At 39.5% G+C, this 17,914-nt stretch overlaps 1 protein-coding gene across 2 annotated transcripts in view; it reads left to right on the top strand.

Annotated features, from left to right (window-relative positions):
• Positions 1-17,914, top strand: part of mdga1 (MAM domain containing glycosylphosphatidylinositol anchor 1) — a 158,125-nt gene that overhangs the window by 103,776 nt on the left and 36,435 nt on the right. For both annotated transcript variants that reach the window (XM_086071779.1, XM_086071778.1), the window contains exons 7-11: positions 4,222-4,491; positions 7,227-7,556; positions 8,905-9,204; positions 14,518-14,784; positions 15,025-15,173. In XM_086071779.1, the coding sequence (XP_085927905.1) occupies positions 4,222-4,491; positions 7,227-7,556; positions 8,905-9,204; positions 14,518-14,784; positions 15,025-15,173 (1,316 nt within the window). The remainder of the gene's footprint in view (positions 1-4,221; positions 4,492-7,226; positions 7,557-8,904; positions 9,205-14,517; positions 14,785-15,024; positions 15,174-17,914) is intronic.

Raw genomic sequence — 17,914 nt, 5'->3', positions numbered from 1 at the left:
AATCCAACATCAATTCTTCTTAAAAATCAAGGACATGATTAAAAACTCCACAAACATTAAATTCCAAATTAAATTTGTGGAGGCAGTAACTGGTTAAATGATTTATTAATGAAAGTAACTCATGTTATAATCTCTTAAAAGTGACACAAATACTGATCAGCAAGGATGAGATGAAAAAAAAAATCATAACTCTAATTCAATAGTTACTTCTAAATTCATGTAAACAGTAAATTTCAAGTAAACAGTAAGATTAAAAAAAACTTAAAATTAAATTTCTTATGAATTATGGGAAAAAAGAGATACATTTATAAATTCATGGTTTTATTAATCGGGTTTGAAAAGGAAAAATCTATTCGATATTGATTACTCTTTTTTTATTTTTTTATTGTTTTTCAAACCCAGCCCTAGTTTTAAGTATTGTGGCTGTTTGTCCAACAACATTTTTATTTCTGTTATTTCTTATGGGGAAAAACTGCTTAAAAATTGGCCCAACTGTAACTGGTCACGAGCAGCCTAAAATGGAGTTCTACTGTAGCACAATTTGTTTCACTGCACTCTTGAATGTTTCAAAATGTTAATACATCCCTTCCCATGTGACCCTCCTGTTGGGATAATAGCTAAACTTTGGACACACTAGACTAGCCAAAAGTGAATTATCGTTGAAAAAATGAGAATGCTGCATTGATTTTTGGTCAGTTGGACATGTCTGAACACAGCAAACGCACACTGGTACAGACTGAATTAATCGTTCCAGTACAGTTGTAGGTGCTCTCCACATGGTTTACATGTCATGCGATTGCCAATCCGACCTCAGTCTGTAACTGGCTACATATGATCACGTTTGTAAACAAACCCCTCTGTCGCCGACTCCTATTTGTATTCTTCTATGCAGTGTGTGCCTGCTAGCACAGCATTAGCGATAACTTCAGCAACTAACAGATAACATGAGGTGTTGGATCTCCTGCCACCACACTCTAAAATCATTATAATGACAAAACTACAGGAGGTGTGTAAGCAGATTAGACTGTTGACTTAACGTGCACGCCTTTGGGTTGTAGTTCGCACCTGCATCCATGCTGAATACTTGCTACCTTGTTTTGCTTAGTTGTGTGATATCAGCGTGTGTTCAATTGAGGATAATGTGCTTTCAAAGTGCACTCGGCTATTTGCTGGTGCGTTGTAGTCTTCTCGACGTGCCAGGTAATTATAGAAATTAGAAACAAACACCAGGTTTGCTTCATTTTTCTATGTTTTGATTGCTTCGCACTTGCTCGTTCGTACAGTTGAAGTTCAACTGAACTTGAACTGATCCAGATCAAACGAAGTGAAACCACATGAACTCCAGGTGAATACGACAGGTATAAGGAGAGCTCTGGAGAGATCGACACAGTATAATCTCATATTCTGTGAGTACAGGTAAAAACGCTGGTACTTGACAATGACTCCCTGCTGTCTCTTAAGGGACAAAACAGCATTACAAGATTGGTTTCAGTGCTTAGCAACTCCTTCACTCAATTACCTTAATACCGAACGTGTTACCAGACGTTTTTCAGTACTCTTGAATTACTATAGATTGTCCATCGGTGTTCAGTTTTCACAGTACACACAACAATAGGATTTGTCAGCCATTGATTGAAACATATTTATTGCACACTTGTCCAAACGACACATTACCGGGGATGATATAGTGGAGACGGAGCTGCACTAATCGATGAGTGGCTGAATAAACTCTCCTGTCCTTCATATTGACTGGCGAGCTATGTCTGCTCAAATTTGCTCAAAAGATATAAAACACTGTGTGCGCAACAGTTCTCCAGAGCTGTCCTCCTTTAGGAGAAATAATTGTGATGTGCCGATGTCAGTTAGTAGTAGTCAAGGAGACCGATATTTCAAGCCAACATCCATTTGCAGCAAAAGAGAAAATATCTTTTAATTTTGAACGCATAACGAATTGACAGCTTTGTTTAATAATTATAACAAAAATTGCAGGGCGCTTCCAGGGTCATCAGCTTGTTTTTTTGTTTTTTTTGTTTTCTTATTGAGAGAGCTAAATATTGTTCATTCGGTAATTTTACCAATTCGACATGTCATCATCATTGCTCTCTCTCTTTGTTTGTTTTTTCATCAGCTTGTGTTAAGCTAAATTAAAAGTTAAATAGTTTCCTAAAGTTTTCCACTGTGGATAGTTTTCCAAAATTTCAACATCATTTGTTAATTTAAATTTTTCTTTATTTTTAAAAAATAAAAAAGTGTAGCGTGTTCCCAGTGTCAGCATCATTTTATATAAAGTGGAAATTTGAATCAATCCATAAATAAAAAGTTCCCTGTATCTCACTGAGCGACCAATGCATGCAAATGTATCTCATTTGGGGTTTACGACAGGTTTCAAAAGATTTTCACAGACAGTGAAAAATTGTCTGAATTTGTTCGAAATCTCTTTGCGACAAGTAAAAACAGTTTGTGAACATTTTACAAATCCTGATGAAAAACCTCAATTCCCTACGTTCGCAAGCATTCACCGCTCAGTGAGATGCCAGCTTTATCGGTCTTCAGAGTCATAAACAGGCCGATGCCGATATTTGTCAAAATCCCAAATATATCTGCACCGATAATCGGCCCGGGCTATCCCCAGTCGAAAACAATTTTCTTAAGTACCTGACGTGGTAGTGGTGGTGGGTGGTACTGTAGGCTATATGCTTAATTCTAGAAAACAGGTTAGTTAGGCATTTTTGACCTCAGACAGGATGTAATCTATTGTACTGTAGCAGATATTTTGACTCATTAGAGTGTACTGTATACATACTGTATATGGTGTAAGTAAAACGTTCTTCTGCCAAATAGATTATGTTTGTTGTCCGGACTGCTGCTGAAAGTCAAATGATCAATTCACAAACAAAGCAATTGGTAGCTTATCGTGGGCCGTCAGCCATGCTTTTTTGTTTACTTTTGACTGGGACGTTTTAAGGTCGAAGCTTGAAAGCTGCCGATGAATTATTTTTTGCTTCGGCAGTCTTGAATGTGACATAAGCAGGGAAGGCTTGTAATTTCCTAAAGGTCAAACTACACTGGATGCTGGTACACAAAACAACAATCCCATACGTTTTGTGCCTAAAATGCATAATTATAGATGAATGTATTAATATGTATGTATCGGCCTGTGTGCCATAAATGTTGATCAACAAAGGTTCCAATGATGAGTCTTTTGTATACACAAAACCCAATGTAATAATATTGGACACATTAAACTAAATCATTTTCTGTGAATACAATAAACTTAATAAGCAACTATACCGTACTGGACTATACTCTTAACTGAACTCCCTTAGGACCATGAGCGTCGATCTGAGGATAAAAAAAGGGAAGTCCTTCTGGGAAACCCCAAACATTTTGGGTGACCCCTAAGAAGACGGCCCTTCATGATATCATTATGGGGTCCCTATTTGGGACCCACAGCTTTTTACGTTACGTGTTTTTGTTGCAATGGAACAGGAGTAGATAGAGCTATAGAATAGAAGTCATTGTCAGCTCGCTAGGAAATGTAGCTAAAGAGATAACACCATTAGCGTGTGCGTGTGTTCTTTGCGTTTTGTTTTGACACGCAGCTTTTTTCTTTAGTGTGATGTGCACTTCTTTAATTTAGCCGATCAGTTAAAAATGATTGGTTGAATGGATCTCCTAAAAAATATATATATATATTAGAGGAATGGATGCCTTGGATTAAATTTCTCTCTGATAAAATCCTCAAATCTGCTTTCAATTCATGCTGTATTCTCCTTCTGCCGGCACAAATATTACTACGTAAGTATCTTCTCAAGTATGTAGTCACACTGTGCGATACCCGCATATCGATCATTAGACCGTATGTGATCACTTTATACCTGACTTTTGATCAGCAAAGGCCAGATTATAGATCATGATGAGTTTTCCGCCACAATTTGTTCCAAAAACTGTTGAGGCCAACAATCATTAGTTAAACCCGAGCGAGACAGAAGTTGCATAACAGCAGTTTCACCTCAAATCGGAGCAATATAGAGATAAATCAATTCTTATGCTGCAACCATAATGTAATGGCAGTAAGAAACACCTTTCACACAGTAAAGTATTGAGGTACCCTACCTCATTAGGATTTTAATTTCTTCAGGTTTCATCATCAAATCATTCATTATATACGAAGTGAAAGTCCAAATTAACAGTTCAATCTATGATTGCGTCACTTTCCAGCTCCGCCGATGATCCGGCTGTCCGTCAACGACACGGTGGTGGCCGATCCCGGGCAGGATGTGGTCATCGCATGCGAAGTGACCGCAGGTTTCCCGCCGCCCACTGTGATTTGGTCGCGGTACCCGGGACCCCTTCCCCTCAACGCCAAGGTTCGAGGTGCCCAGCTAACTCTGAGGGCCGTCACACCGACCGACGCGGGCTTCTACAACTGCACGGCTGTCAACAATGTGGGCAACCCCGCCCGTAAGAACATCAACGTCGTTGTCAGGAGTAAGTATTCAAATGATTTACATTCATATTTATTGAGCTCAGTTAAAGCGCTGTGCGGGATCAATTTAACACACTGGTCAACGAGTGTGTACGAGAACAAATAACCAATTTGCATACTGCAGCCTAAAAGAAGATTTACAATAAAACAAGGTCGGTGCCTTGAGATACACGTAAGATTTGAGCACTGCCTGGGGACAGTGAACTCAGCTTAACTCATTTCACAAGCAGCAGTTCTTCTTCAAAAAAAAAAGGCTTCAAGCTGTATAATGACACTCCCATTTCAATTTTAATGTCTAAAAATATAATAAAGGGCATTGTATGTTGTGCATGTAAAACAACCAAATAGCTTTGCCTAAAGGCTATCTTTAGGCTAATTCATAATGCTATAGATGGGCTAACAAATACTGTAGCATCTATGTGGTGGTGTTATATTTAAACGCAAACGATGCGGCAACAAATTTAAACAGACAATATTACAATACTCATAAGCATATATTCTTTATCCTTTGCGACAAATGACACATTTTACTGCATCTTACCGAGTTAGGGTAGTGCTGAAACTCTTCTTCGTTTATGCCTGCATGCCTACACTGCACTGCCCCCTGGTGGCCTGCTTACGCACATCAGAAGGAGCTGCTGCACTGAATGAATCATGATGCACAAACTGTGTTTAATTATGTTGTAATGTAACTATAATTAAAAGAAAGAACAGTATTAGAGAGTACTTTTTTCTTTATTTAAAAAAAACAAAAAAACTTTCCATTCATTGACGTTAACAACAGTCAATATTACTGATGCCGATGTCATGTTATACAACATGGTCCACCGTTATTCTGGACCACTAAAGAAGGCTATTACGCTAGAAATGAAGTTGTGCTGTGCGCGGGGGGGGATAAGTATTCCTCTTTTGTTCAACCCTCCCCACCGTTGATACAGCCTTCCATCGCTTCTCCCCTTCAGCTATTTTTAGTGCCTTTAATCATCTTTATTCACTCCAATTAGTTGGAGCGGACTGCAAGCAATTAGCGAGAGTCTCGCCCGTGAGCTAACACCGTAGACAATGTATGCTGGATGGCTTTCTCCTGTAAACCTAATGGGCCTGAACGCATCATCGCACCAACACAGGTGACAAGGCAGCAAATGAGACACGTACACATTAAGTGTGCGTGTGTGTGCATGAGCGTGAACTGAGTAAGAACAGTGTGAACCTGTACACACACACATCCACTATATTGAGCATTCATGCATATTAGACTGGCTGCGTTGTCTCCAGACAGCGATGCATGTAAAACATATGGTCAGTGCCTCATGTGTGAATCTACCCGGCATCTCCGAGCAGGCTTGAACGATGTTGAAATCAAACCGTTCGCTGCCTTTCCGTCCTTTTAAGGAGGGAAAAACACACAACTGTTGTATTCAGAGTTTAAATCTTGTGGGGAATGTGTAGCTATTGAAAGTGAAAATTAAATGTGACACTCTGAGAGTTACTCTTTGTCCTTGATTTTGTTCCTCTCTCGTTGCGATTCATTCTGTGCAAGGCTCCTTTTATGTCCACCGTTTTCCTTCTTCCCCTCTCACGCTTCCTTCTTTAATAACCTTTTTTTCTTCTCTTTTTGCCGCTTTGAGTGATTTTGCATCATCCGTATGCCTCAAACCATTTGTCCCACATTCTTGTTTCGCCTTTAAAGCCTTTCACTTTCACACTGTATTCCATTTTTTAAAATTTAAATTCGTACTTGTGTATTTATTCTTAAAATCAAGTTGTCACTAATCACTAAATAACTTTGTGATGAAACATCAATTTAAAACTAGCTGAATGGTACCTTTGCCATGGCCTGGAGGGGTCTGTATCATTTCTCCTGGCACTAAGCAACTTTGAGGAGGATGGTAGGAACGCTGCCACACAAAAAACTACAAATGTCCTGACTGCTTTATGGCATACATCAAAAGCTACCCCGGATGAAAGGACAGCCAGGGATCGACACTGGCCCGGATTGCACTCGCTGGTGTGATCTAAAAAACTACGCAATGCGCTTGTCCTCATAGGAAATGTAGTCTTCCTTCAGATATAACGATACCGCTTTTGTTCATTTGACGCCGCTATAATCAACGTAAACGTTAAGTTCCTTAGTGTTGCTTTAATCCATCAAAGTCATTATTTTATCATGTTGTTGTTGTTGTTTTTTAACATTTCTAAATGTTTAGTTTTTTTAACACTGGCCCACACATTTGTATTGTCACTGTTGGGCAGAATCCTCATACTGTCAAAATGACAACTTTTCAGCAAGAAAAACAAAAAACAAAAACAACATCTTGATTGAGTTCCCAGATACCGCTTTGTTCAACTTCAATTATATTAATTAATTATTATTAATTATATAATTATACCTTATTACTATTATATACCATTGCACATTCACATGATGAATGCAACACCACCCCAAAAATATGTAATAGCTACAAAAATCACAAATTTATTTTGCTACCATTGATTAAAATGGTACAAAAACACGAAGCCAGTGGCATCCCTACTCTTCAAAGTCCACGGTCATTCTGAGCCCAAATATTTGTTGAATAAATAAATAAACAAATAAATAAGACGTGGTTTGTAAATGATGAGACACAAAATTAAACTGAAGTCGTGTTTTCTTTTGACCTTTTGAATATTTTCCACACAATGTTTTGAGACTTAATCAGCTTCCAGTTAACCGGCCCTCCCCCTCTCGTTGACCCAGCAATGAGCAACCTGACCTTCCAGATTACTCCGGATTCCAACAAGGACAGCGAAACTATCCAGATGGGTCGAGACCTCAAGTTGTCGTGCCATGTCGATGCCACCCCTCAGGACAAGGTCAACTACACCTGGTACAAGAACGGCGCGCTGGTCTTCAACACGGACAGTTTGATCTTGCTGCGCAGTGACCCCGATATGGCGCCGGGCACCAGCAGCTTGGAGATCGTGGACATGAAATTCAGAGACTTGGCGACCTATAGTTGCGTGGCAAACTTCCCGGGCAGCAGTGTGCCAGAGCTCCGAGTGGATGTCAACATATCCCAGAACAGTGGTAAGATCTTTTTTTGACATTTTTCACATATCCGTCTGTGTCACATATTTGCACGACTTTCAAAGTGTCTTTCAGTTAAAAGACAAAATGTCGTAATGTCAAGTAATTTCTTCTCTTAAACTTTTGCCTTCTGTAATGTGCTAAAAGTTACTAAAAGTTCACATCAGCCTAACTTACATTTTTCTTTGCAGCTAATTAATTTTCCCAAAATGTTTTTTTTTTTTTTTACAAACTTAAAAACATTTTTTTAAAACATTGCTAAACATACATTTATGTTTTTCCACATTAAATGCAGTAAAAGGGAGGAAAACATATTGCGGGAAAAACTGGAAAATCAAAATATGAAAAGAAAAAAAGGGGTGGGGATCTGCAAATATGCAAACCCGCCGTTGCCGAACTGCATATGCAGAGGTCGACTGTAGTTTTGAGTTGTAATATCAGCAACCAACATGAGTAGGCCTAATATTTTTTTGCGGATTTGGAATGATATGCAGGACAAACATAGTACCGGTAATCAATAATATTAAACATTTTTATGAGTTTAAATTTTTGTGAAAAATTTACAAAATGTCTACTTGCACTTAATGTTAGTTTCTTGTTCAGCAGTTTTGTGCCGGCATTGAATAGTAATTTTTATGCAAGAGAGCCATTTGCACTGGGAAAAAAAATCAGTATGTGATTATTTTGTTGTTTGCTTCAAACCCCAAGTCATTGGGTTAGGATAGCGGATATTTTGAAAATCGTGAAAATATTAAATGCCACGCATTGAAAAAATTTTTCAAAAATGAAATATATTGAGAGTACATTTTTCACATATGCACATATTTTGTCTATATATATATATATATTTTTTTTAATGTTATACATCTGTTTAGGATGAGCGTGGTCCTATGTGGGCCCCCCAGTAGCACTGATGAAAAATTGTGGCCCCTCTAGCATTTAAGTTCCCCGCCCTTATAGGCGACTTTTTCTGTCCCATTTGACCAGTTTTGCATTAATTAATGCCAACAAGTATCTACTTTGACTCCTTGTGTAATTAGCCAGAATGTTAGCGCTCCACACTGAGCGGCCGTTGCTTTTCACGGTTCCCATGTTGCATTAAAGCGTTGTGATTGTTCAATAAAATTTGCCTTGTTAACGTTGGTTTCTTTTGTACCTTTTTATTCGCCATCTGCCTCTGTTTTCACGTTTAATTGTCAGACACCATCTGTGGGTTTTATATCAACGCTCACCTCTTACCCTCTCACATCCTCACCGTCATTCCTTCCTTGCATACTAAGTCCTAAGCTACTATGATATCTTGTTTCTATTAATGTATGTTCCATCTTTTGAATCTACCCCCTCCTAGTATCTCCCCCAATACTGACGGTCCCTCCAGGAGGTCAGTCGGTTATTGCGCGAGAAGGCGGGACAGCTGAGCTGGTGTGCTTAGTGATGGATGGCAAACCACGTCCGCCAATCCTATGGTCCCGCACAGAAAGGGACCTGCTGATGCCCTCTGGGAAGGCTGTGGTGGAGACACCCGACGGCCGCTTGAGGCTGAGAAACGTAAGCCGCGACATGATGGGGGCTTACCGCTGTCAGACTGCTCCTTACAACGGACTCAACATCAAACGGCGAGAGGCGCAGGTCCAGCTCAATGTGCAATGTGAGTGTTAAAGTGACTATTTTCAGTTAAGAATTTTTTTTTATTTTACTCGTACCACCTTGGGCCTGTTCAACTTGTCAAGCCCTGGGCAACTTTCGGTTCTACGATAAAGATAAGTGAACAGAAAGGTAGGAAACCAAATGTGCATGTGTGTATCTTTTTTCATACATTGTTTCAGATGAGTGTACCCACAGAGATGGACTTCACTGTTAAAAAAACAACTAAACCCCGTAAAAAATTACTTTCTCATAAAAACACACTTTTTTTCCCCATACTTAAAGTACAGTTTTTAACTGTATGTTTAACAAGATTGTATGTAATAAAACAGTATATGAAAAAAATAGTGTGATTAATCTTTCAAAACATGGCCAATAACTGTTGAAAAATTAAATATTGGGTTTAAAACGGCAACTGTTTATTAGTAGGGTAATTCATTTATTAGCATTTTTCCACCTTACGAGGCTCTCAAACCGCTTTACGTTTTGACTAGTCATTCACCTTCTGATAACACAGCATTGGAAGTTCAGCATTTTGCTTAAGGATACTTCAACATGTTCACCAAGGGGAACCTCAATGATCCACGCTGCCACTGTGGTTTATAATTTTAGATCTCATGAAATGTATACTTGGTAGTGCTGATGCCTCAGCAGAGGCAGCATCTGTAAGTCCAATTCTTTGCTTTGCATATTATTCACCCTCTGAAGCTTTCCCCTTTACCTATATCTCATTAGATGTCCTTTCAAAATAAATGTTAATAGAATGAATGCTACCATCTAGGACATTACAAACATTTTAGTTATCTTTTCACTTTTTAAAAAAAGGTAAATTTACAAAGAAATTATGGTAAAATTATACATTTTTACTGTTAATTTCTCAGTAAATATAAATGTTTTCTTTTTTTAGGGTTTTATATTGAATTTTATATTTTATTCCATTAAATAACAGATATTTGTGGAATTACGATACATTTGTGAATGCATTTTAACAATCAATATATGTATTTCTAATAGTTTTTTACATTTGACATGTAAAATCTGAGTTTATCTTTGAAAATTAAATAATATTTTTAAAAATTTAAAAAACTGTAAAATAAAAAGTAAAATTCTGTTATATTTACAGTTTTTTTGACAGTGTTGTAAAGTACTGACTGATGCCAAGCAATGGCATTTCTGGTGACCGTACCATATTAGTTAGTAGGCTTTCCTCTTAATGAACTTCCTGACCAATAAATAAAATGACACACAATCTATTTGGCGCTCTCTCTTGACCCACCAGAGCACAGAATTCCTGCGCGTTAGATTTTTGGTTCCCTTTATTATCCCCTCCTGTCAAACGGTTTTATTGTCCTTTAATTATTTAATTCAGCTATATCCTTGAGGTGTTGTAACTGAAGTACTCTAGAGTATAGTTAAATGTACCCTGCATAAAAAGAAAGATCAAAAATTATTATTGTATTTGAGGCACCCAAAGGCCAAGATTTACTGTATATGATATTCCCCGGAGCAGAATGAAGCAGTTTAAATTACCGGATTCTATTGTGCTCCTTTCCCGCACAAGGATTTACTGGGCTTGCTAATGCAAGCCGGGCGGAAGGGCAACACTGTGTGAGCCCTGCTGTCCACACTGGCCAAGTCTGATTAATGGACCAGGTGGCCACCCCACTCTGGGTGCAGAGAGAAACATAGAGATGAGACACACGGATACACCAGCAAGAGCGTGTGGACGAAAAACAGGTTTAAAAGAGAGCCTGAAATGGAAAAGTGGCATTAGGGAAGGTGCGGAGATGGATGGTGAGCTGCTAAAGAAAAAAAACTAAAAATGTGTTTTTGTCAGGTTATGCCGATGGAAAACACACTAAGCAAGAAGGTTAAATAACAGTACAACAACATCTCAGGAACGTGTTGGAAAACAGATCTATCTCCATTGCACGCCGTCCTTAAATTATGCCTAATTATACAATTTTTTTTGTTTGTCGCAATTAAGTAGCTATGCAGTCTTGGCGCATTTGCCCCCACTCTACTTTCTTTGTATGCTATTCTTCTTCTTTCCATCCCACTTGGCTGTTCTTCCTCATTGCTATCCTCATCATCATCAATCAGCTAACGGAGGGAGGACCCCTCTACCTCTCTCACCCGCTGCCTGTCCATTCTGGCCCTTCCGTCTCTGCATCCTTTCGTTCATATTCAATCATCGACTTCGTTCACTTTCACGCCGCACTTTCCCCATCATTCGTCTTCCTCATTGTCCCTCCTCATTGTCCCTTTCTCCCAACCTGTCATCCCTCCTTGCTGCGTCCACACCCCACCTCCTTCTCTAAATTGATTTTTACTTTGTTTATTGTAAATGTTAAGCTTGGTCAATGTTGCTGTCGCAGGGAGGAATCTATTTGCATTCAATGAAACCTTTGTTTATATTCAGAGTGCTCTCCTGATGAGACGAAACATTGCAATGCGTTGCCAAGACGGGGAGCAAATAAACACAAAAGGCGATGCATTTGAAAGAGTAAGGTGCTAGTGAGGTGTCATGACCATATAAATAATTTGAAATAAATATGAAACTAGGCCTAAACATACTTTATATCCTCCTGTAAACATTTAAAGGGGAAGTCATTTTGTGTATGTTTGGGATGCCCCACTAGTCTAAATATGGTATTCTGTTCTGGTTGATATTGTGTTGATCGGGGGCGGCCATTTTGCCACTTGCTGTCAACTGAAGATGACATCAATGTTGCTCAGGGCTCAGGTAACGACCAATCACAGCTCACCTGATTCCTGAAGCTGAGATGTGATTGGTTGTTACCTGAGCAACATTGATGTAATCAGGTAACAATCAATCCCAGCTCAGCTTCAGAAAACAGGTGAGCTGATTGGTCGTTGCCTGAGCCCTGAGCAACATTGATGTCATCTTCACTCGACAGCAAGTGGCAAAATGGCCGCCGCCTGAGATGGATAAAAACGGCTGGATTTTGCTGCTTAACTCATTTTCCGCAAATGTACTATTAATCAGAATGTCATGTTTAGACTAGTGAGGTCACATATGACATATTATAGTCAAGAAAGGTTTAAGGTTGACTTCCCCTTTAAGACAGACATCGATTAGCCAGTTTAAGAATGACTGACAAGACCAAACAATAATTGTAGACCAATCAATATCTTAGAAATGACCAAACATTGCTACATGAACAAGTATTGCTTGATATTGATCAATGATAACATGAACATTGCTTCACATGCAGACTAGCGATGGCATGCACAGTGTTTGGGTACAAGATTGGTATTATAGTTCCTACAGATCTCAAATAACTTAAAATAAGAAAGGATTAACACAAGCCAGAGTGGAGAGGAAGAATGCATGCCGACTAAAATCAGAAGAAAAAAAAATACAACAGACTTTTCTAGGTCTCAAAAATAGGGCATATTTAGGAAACAGGAAGTACTGTCAGCATATTTAATGGTTGCCGGAACTGTATAAAATGCAACCTGTGACAAAAGGATCACATTGAATTCCCCCAAAGGGCACAGACTCCCTCTTTTGGCCCGTCTGTTAAATTGGATATACTAAAAACCATATCACATAAGGGTCTTCATGTTAATAAAGTCCTACTTCTCACTCCCTCTTCTTCACTTCACTCTGTGCCCTTGACACATGTTGCCAAAGTCGGACATCGGTATGTGCCTATAAACAGCAGCAGGCTATGTGACCGTACACTAATCAGTCCGCAGCATTACAAGATAAACCTTCACAGCTCAGCCATCCCTCAGTGCCACCACATAGTATCACACTTTCCATTACATGATGTACTTGCATGCCAGTTTGAGCAGGTCATCATTTTAACCTGAGCCATGAAATATGAGAGAAAATTCAGATTCTTTGTAAATAGAGTATTGTTCCTTTGGAACAAACAAATGACATATGCCTTTTGATTTGTGCTATATTTGATACATCTGGTCACAATGCTTTCAATTTGTATATTTATAACTGTCAAAAATATAATAATAAACAGACATATCGAACATATTAGTATTTCCAAAAATCAGAAAGAACATTTCCCACTATTAATAAGTATAGGTGTCTCTCATTTGTCAATGGGGTAGATGCCACGGACTTCCGACTTCTGAGTTTCACACATCAGAGTTGTTTCCGGCCACTGATGGCCGCGCTTGTCCCAACCACGGCGATGGGCGGAAGCGCGCAGGGCGTCTCAACTCTCCGAAATGCTTCCGACAACTGAGACAGACACACTACACACTCGCACCCGTCGACGGGAACGCGCAACCGAGGGGCACAAAGGCGGAAGGCCAAGAACTGGGACGCGGCCCACACGTCACAAACGGGAAACAGAAGCAAAGTTGATGTGTGAAAACCAGAATGTCGGAAGTCCCGCCGCCTCGGTGTCATATACCCCATAGGGGCGATCTTGCAAGGGCGCTGGAAAAGCCATCAGATAGGTGATACTGCCCTCTAATGGATTATCAGTGCAATGCATGTGTCAGATCATTTACCTTCAGGGTTTTAATGGCAAAAGAAAATATACTCATGAAATAGAGGGCTCAAAATGTCTTGTATTTAATATGTGTTTGGCTTTATAGGGTTAAATTGTCTAATAGCAATGATTTCTCTTGTATTTCACTGGTTTCACTATCTTTGGATCTTTCTTCAGCCTCTTCTGCTAATCGATTTTCACCATCCCAGTCTGTGTACATGACATAGATTAGACTATAATTACACCTGCATCTATTAAACGCGACTCATAATGTACTGTAGCCACGCCGCCTCGCCCCTGGGACCCCGAACACACGATCCCATTGCCGTTAGTGAGGCAACAGTGCCATTAACAGCGTGTCTATTATGCACATGATTAGCTTGGGGTGAACGAGCTGCCTGGTGATTTGTGGTGAACTAATTTGCGTGTGTTGTGTCTTTGCTAACCTCGGGGCAACGGCAGCTAGTCAGTCATTATCCGCAAAGGCAGGCAAGGCTGCAGGTAGGTTGGTGGGTTAATTGTGGCTTGTTAGCATTTTTTTTTGTTTGTGCTCACTGGAAATACTCTCTTGGAATCTCTCTTGTTATTAATATTGTTTAAGTTAGAGGAATTGCTTATAACTTCTCTTTAAGTGGTCATCTTTTCAGGTAGAGATATTACACCAATTTTGATCAACTTCGCTAATGCCACCTAATAAGTTGGCACCTAATTATGACCACATACAAACAGGTGGTTGCCACCATTTTGGATCACAAATTCATACTCAGGCACTGTTGTCTACAAAAACGACATAAACAGACTAAACCTTTATATGCTTGTTGTCTTCACAGATCCTCCCATCCTGGACCCAGTGTCTCAGGACACACGTGCAAGGAACTATCAGATGGTGACCCTCAGGTGTTTGGTCCTGCGTGCCAACCCGCCACGTATTACGGACATCCGCTGGTACCGCAACGGCGACTTTGTCAGTATACCCATGCCGGACTTGAAAGAGACACCTGAGCTGAAATTCAGACTGGAGCCCACCAAAAATGGATCTTATGAGTGCAGAGTCGGCAATAGTGCAGGAACATCCACGTGCAGGTTTAATGTCTCTGGTGAGTAAATAAGAAATTGATTGAACAGCAACAAATTACACACCTTCTTGCATGAATCAGAATTTTGTCACATTGAGAATTTCTTTTTTTTTTTTAATACCTAAATACTGTTGGTCTACCAACATTTTATTTCATTTGAAAATGTGAAGTGAAAAAGTGAAGTTTAAAGTGATGGAATTGGAAGTGTTGGTGGAAGAGGCAAATCAACAATTGAAAACCTTTTCTTTCAATGCTCTCCAGCAAAACCTTACAATGCTGAATTCTACTTTGACACGCCCAACCCAGTGAGGATTCTGAAAGGCAACAACTACTCTTACAACCTGCAGTGGACCCAGAAAGACCCAGAGGCCACAGATCGTATCATCGGCTACAGGATTAATGTCCTGAAGGTAAAGTAAAACACACTTATGCACTGAAGGAACCTGTGAAATGAGTGGAAAGTTGGGGCTTGTGGTTAACACGTCACACTCAGCAAAGTGGTTGCGCATCATACACACACACACAAACACACACGCCTTAGATCTGCTTGTTGTTTGATCTGTATGTAGTGGAGTGTGCATGCAAAGTAACCATGGGCCTTCAAGAGCTCCGGGAGTGTGAGTAAATGTGTAGTTAATCAATTGGGGACTTAGACTGAATGAACAATGACAGCATGCACCTCTTTATTTTAGTTTTTTTATCGCCTGGCTTCTGAGGCTCACAACTGTCAATTACTTTATTTTCATGCGACAGCTCTTTTCGATCCAGCCCATAACATTATGTTAAATAGAAAAAAACACACACAGTAAGGCTAAGATAAGTGTATTATGAGAAAATGAGAAAAACAGCGGAAATGTTACGATATATTACAAGCGGCTATATGCTTTCCCTCAAGACTGCTTTTCTTCAGTGACTGTGTGTGTGTGTATGCTTTTGTGCAGCTGAATCGTTGATTCTACTCCCATTTTAATTCCGGGATGCTGGCCAAATGAAGTAAACCACTACAGAGAGGAGGAGAATGAGCTGTGTCCTTCCTTGAGATTTCAATTCATAATGTGTGCCCCGGACCTTTCGCTTTTCTCCTCGATCCCTGCGTTGTCCTCTGATTAGGAAAGAAAATCATATAACACACACGTACACCCTTTGAATTCATTTTGTAACCCGCAGCTCACCTGGAACTCTCCAGCGCTTCAGAGTTTTCATTTATTTAGATGTTTACCCAGAAGTGGGCAAACATTTTACTCAAGTAAGAGTACCGCTTCTTTCAAATACTTTGATGCAAGTAAAAGGGAAAAGTAGTCTTCCAAATAATTACTCAAGTAAAAGTAAGTGAAATGAAAAAAATTGAGTAACTGGTGAGTAATCAGAACATGAACATCAAATAACCATAAAATAGGAATGTGCAAATTCAGGTATTGGCCAACAATACACTTAAACAATAATATACTTAAAAAATTAAATAAAAAATAAACGTTAGTTAACTTTCTTTGACGTTTGAAATTGAGTTCTCGTTAGTTGAATTGTGGCCATTTTTAGGCGCATTGGTTGATTGTAAGGCTGTGATGTAATGTCATTCATGTAATGGCAGGCAAGGCAAGGAGGCTTTATTTATATAGCACATTTCGTACATAAGGTAACTCAATGTGCTTTACATGATTAAAAGTGTGAGACTTAAACGCATTTAAAAACAAACAAACGTGTAGATGAGCCACTTTGAAGACGTTGCTCTTGTGTGGTGCCAAGGAGGCTTTTGTGCGGTTATGTCATACTCTGGCAACTCCAATTTATCCCAAAAGTAAATGTGACAGACTCAATGTAATGTACAACTATGCCCCTTTGTATTTAATATCACCTGAAGTTTTTACAAAGTTAAAACAATAGCTTGAGTCACACTTCCTTAAGAATGCTTGTTTGGCGCAAATATAGACGGGAAAGAAAAGAAAGACGGCGAGCGGGATTGAAAGGGAAGAAATAAGATGGAAATGAAAGGAACAACATTAAATCTCGACGGCCCCTTCCACTATTAACTAGAGGAGGAGAACATTGAAAAGTAATACCACATCAATTTCACAAGCCATCTATTCCGGCAACACTTTCTACGGCTCATCCTCTTAACGCCTCAGCACTCCATCTTTTTAGCACATGCCCGATGATGTGGGGCTCCCGGGGGACACATTGAGACGGTAACACGCAAGCGCTCATATCAGACGTTGTGGAGCAGACGTCTTTACTGTAGAATTGACGTACTTTTGAACACCCACATGCAGCACACGTGTCGGCCTCTGCTTGTTAGGTTTATCTGAAGTGTTAAAAAATAATAATAATCACGTGAAGTGTTTTGTTTCGTAGTTGTGTATGTTTCCCTGATTGGTTTGGTGAGTGGCTATTTATGCCAGCAGCAACGTGCGCTCGGAACATAAGACACTAAAAGGCAGTTCTTGATTTTGTAGCATGTGTAATCAAAAAGATGTCAGCTACGCTACAGCATCTTCGCTACGAATTTAGCAGGAACGTAGCATTTGTTGCGGGAGTGGCTTACACTGAAGTTCAACCACGCAGGTGACTTTGACAGATGGACACATTCGGTAATGTAAACATCAGCACAAATCTCGGGATCTGCTTTTTGGGGGGGGGGGGGTGAGGGGGTGTGGGGGGGGGGTTGTGAGCTCATGTGACACAAAAGGAGGTCCCACAACTGGGCAGCTCCGATTGTAGGCAGCCAAAATTATTAGCAAGGTAAGAGATAGAGAACATCTATATACACACAAAATAATTTGTCTGAACATAAGAAATCCAATTCTGTTAAATTCTGTGAAGATATTACTTCAATTTTCAAGTGTGGATACCAGGAAATCGTGGGAGAGGAAAATAATGCTTTTGAAGGGTGATTTTCAGGTGCGTATAAATATTGTAGTGTGTTAGTTACTTAGCAACCACATTTAATTTTTAAACAATTTTTCACACACAGACACACGAAGGCTGTCTCCACAACAAGTCCTCCAACAACAAACGACCATATTGGTCGTTTTACCATGCACCAAAATACGACCAAGTGTTACGTATTGTAGTTTAGCGACCTCTATATTTCTTTGTTAAATAGAAAAGAAAATAGTCAAGTGAACCATAAATTTAGCTTCTGGAACTCAAACCT

The sequence above is a fragment of the Leptonotus elevatus genome, chromosome 3 (genome assembly GCF_054856555.1).
Source record: "Leptonotus elevatus isolate MCC_2025b chromosome 3, RoL_Lele_1.0, whole genome shotgun sequence".
Classification (NCBI taxonomy): Eukaryota; Metazoa; Chordata; class Actinopteri; order Syngnathiformes; family Syngnathidae; genus Leptonotus; species Leptonotus elevatus.
The sequence above is the reverse complement of the archived record's forward strand: the minus strand, read 5'-3'. Positions and strand labels throughout refer to the sequence as shown.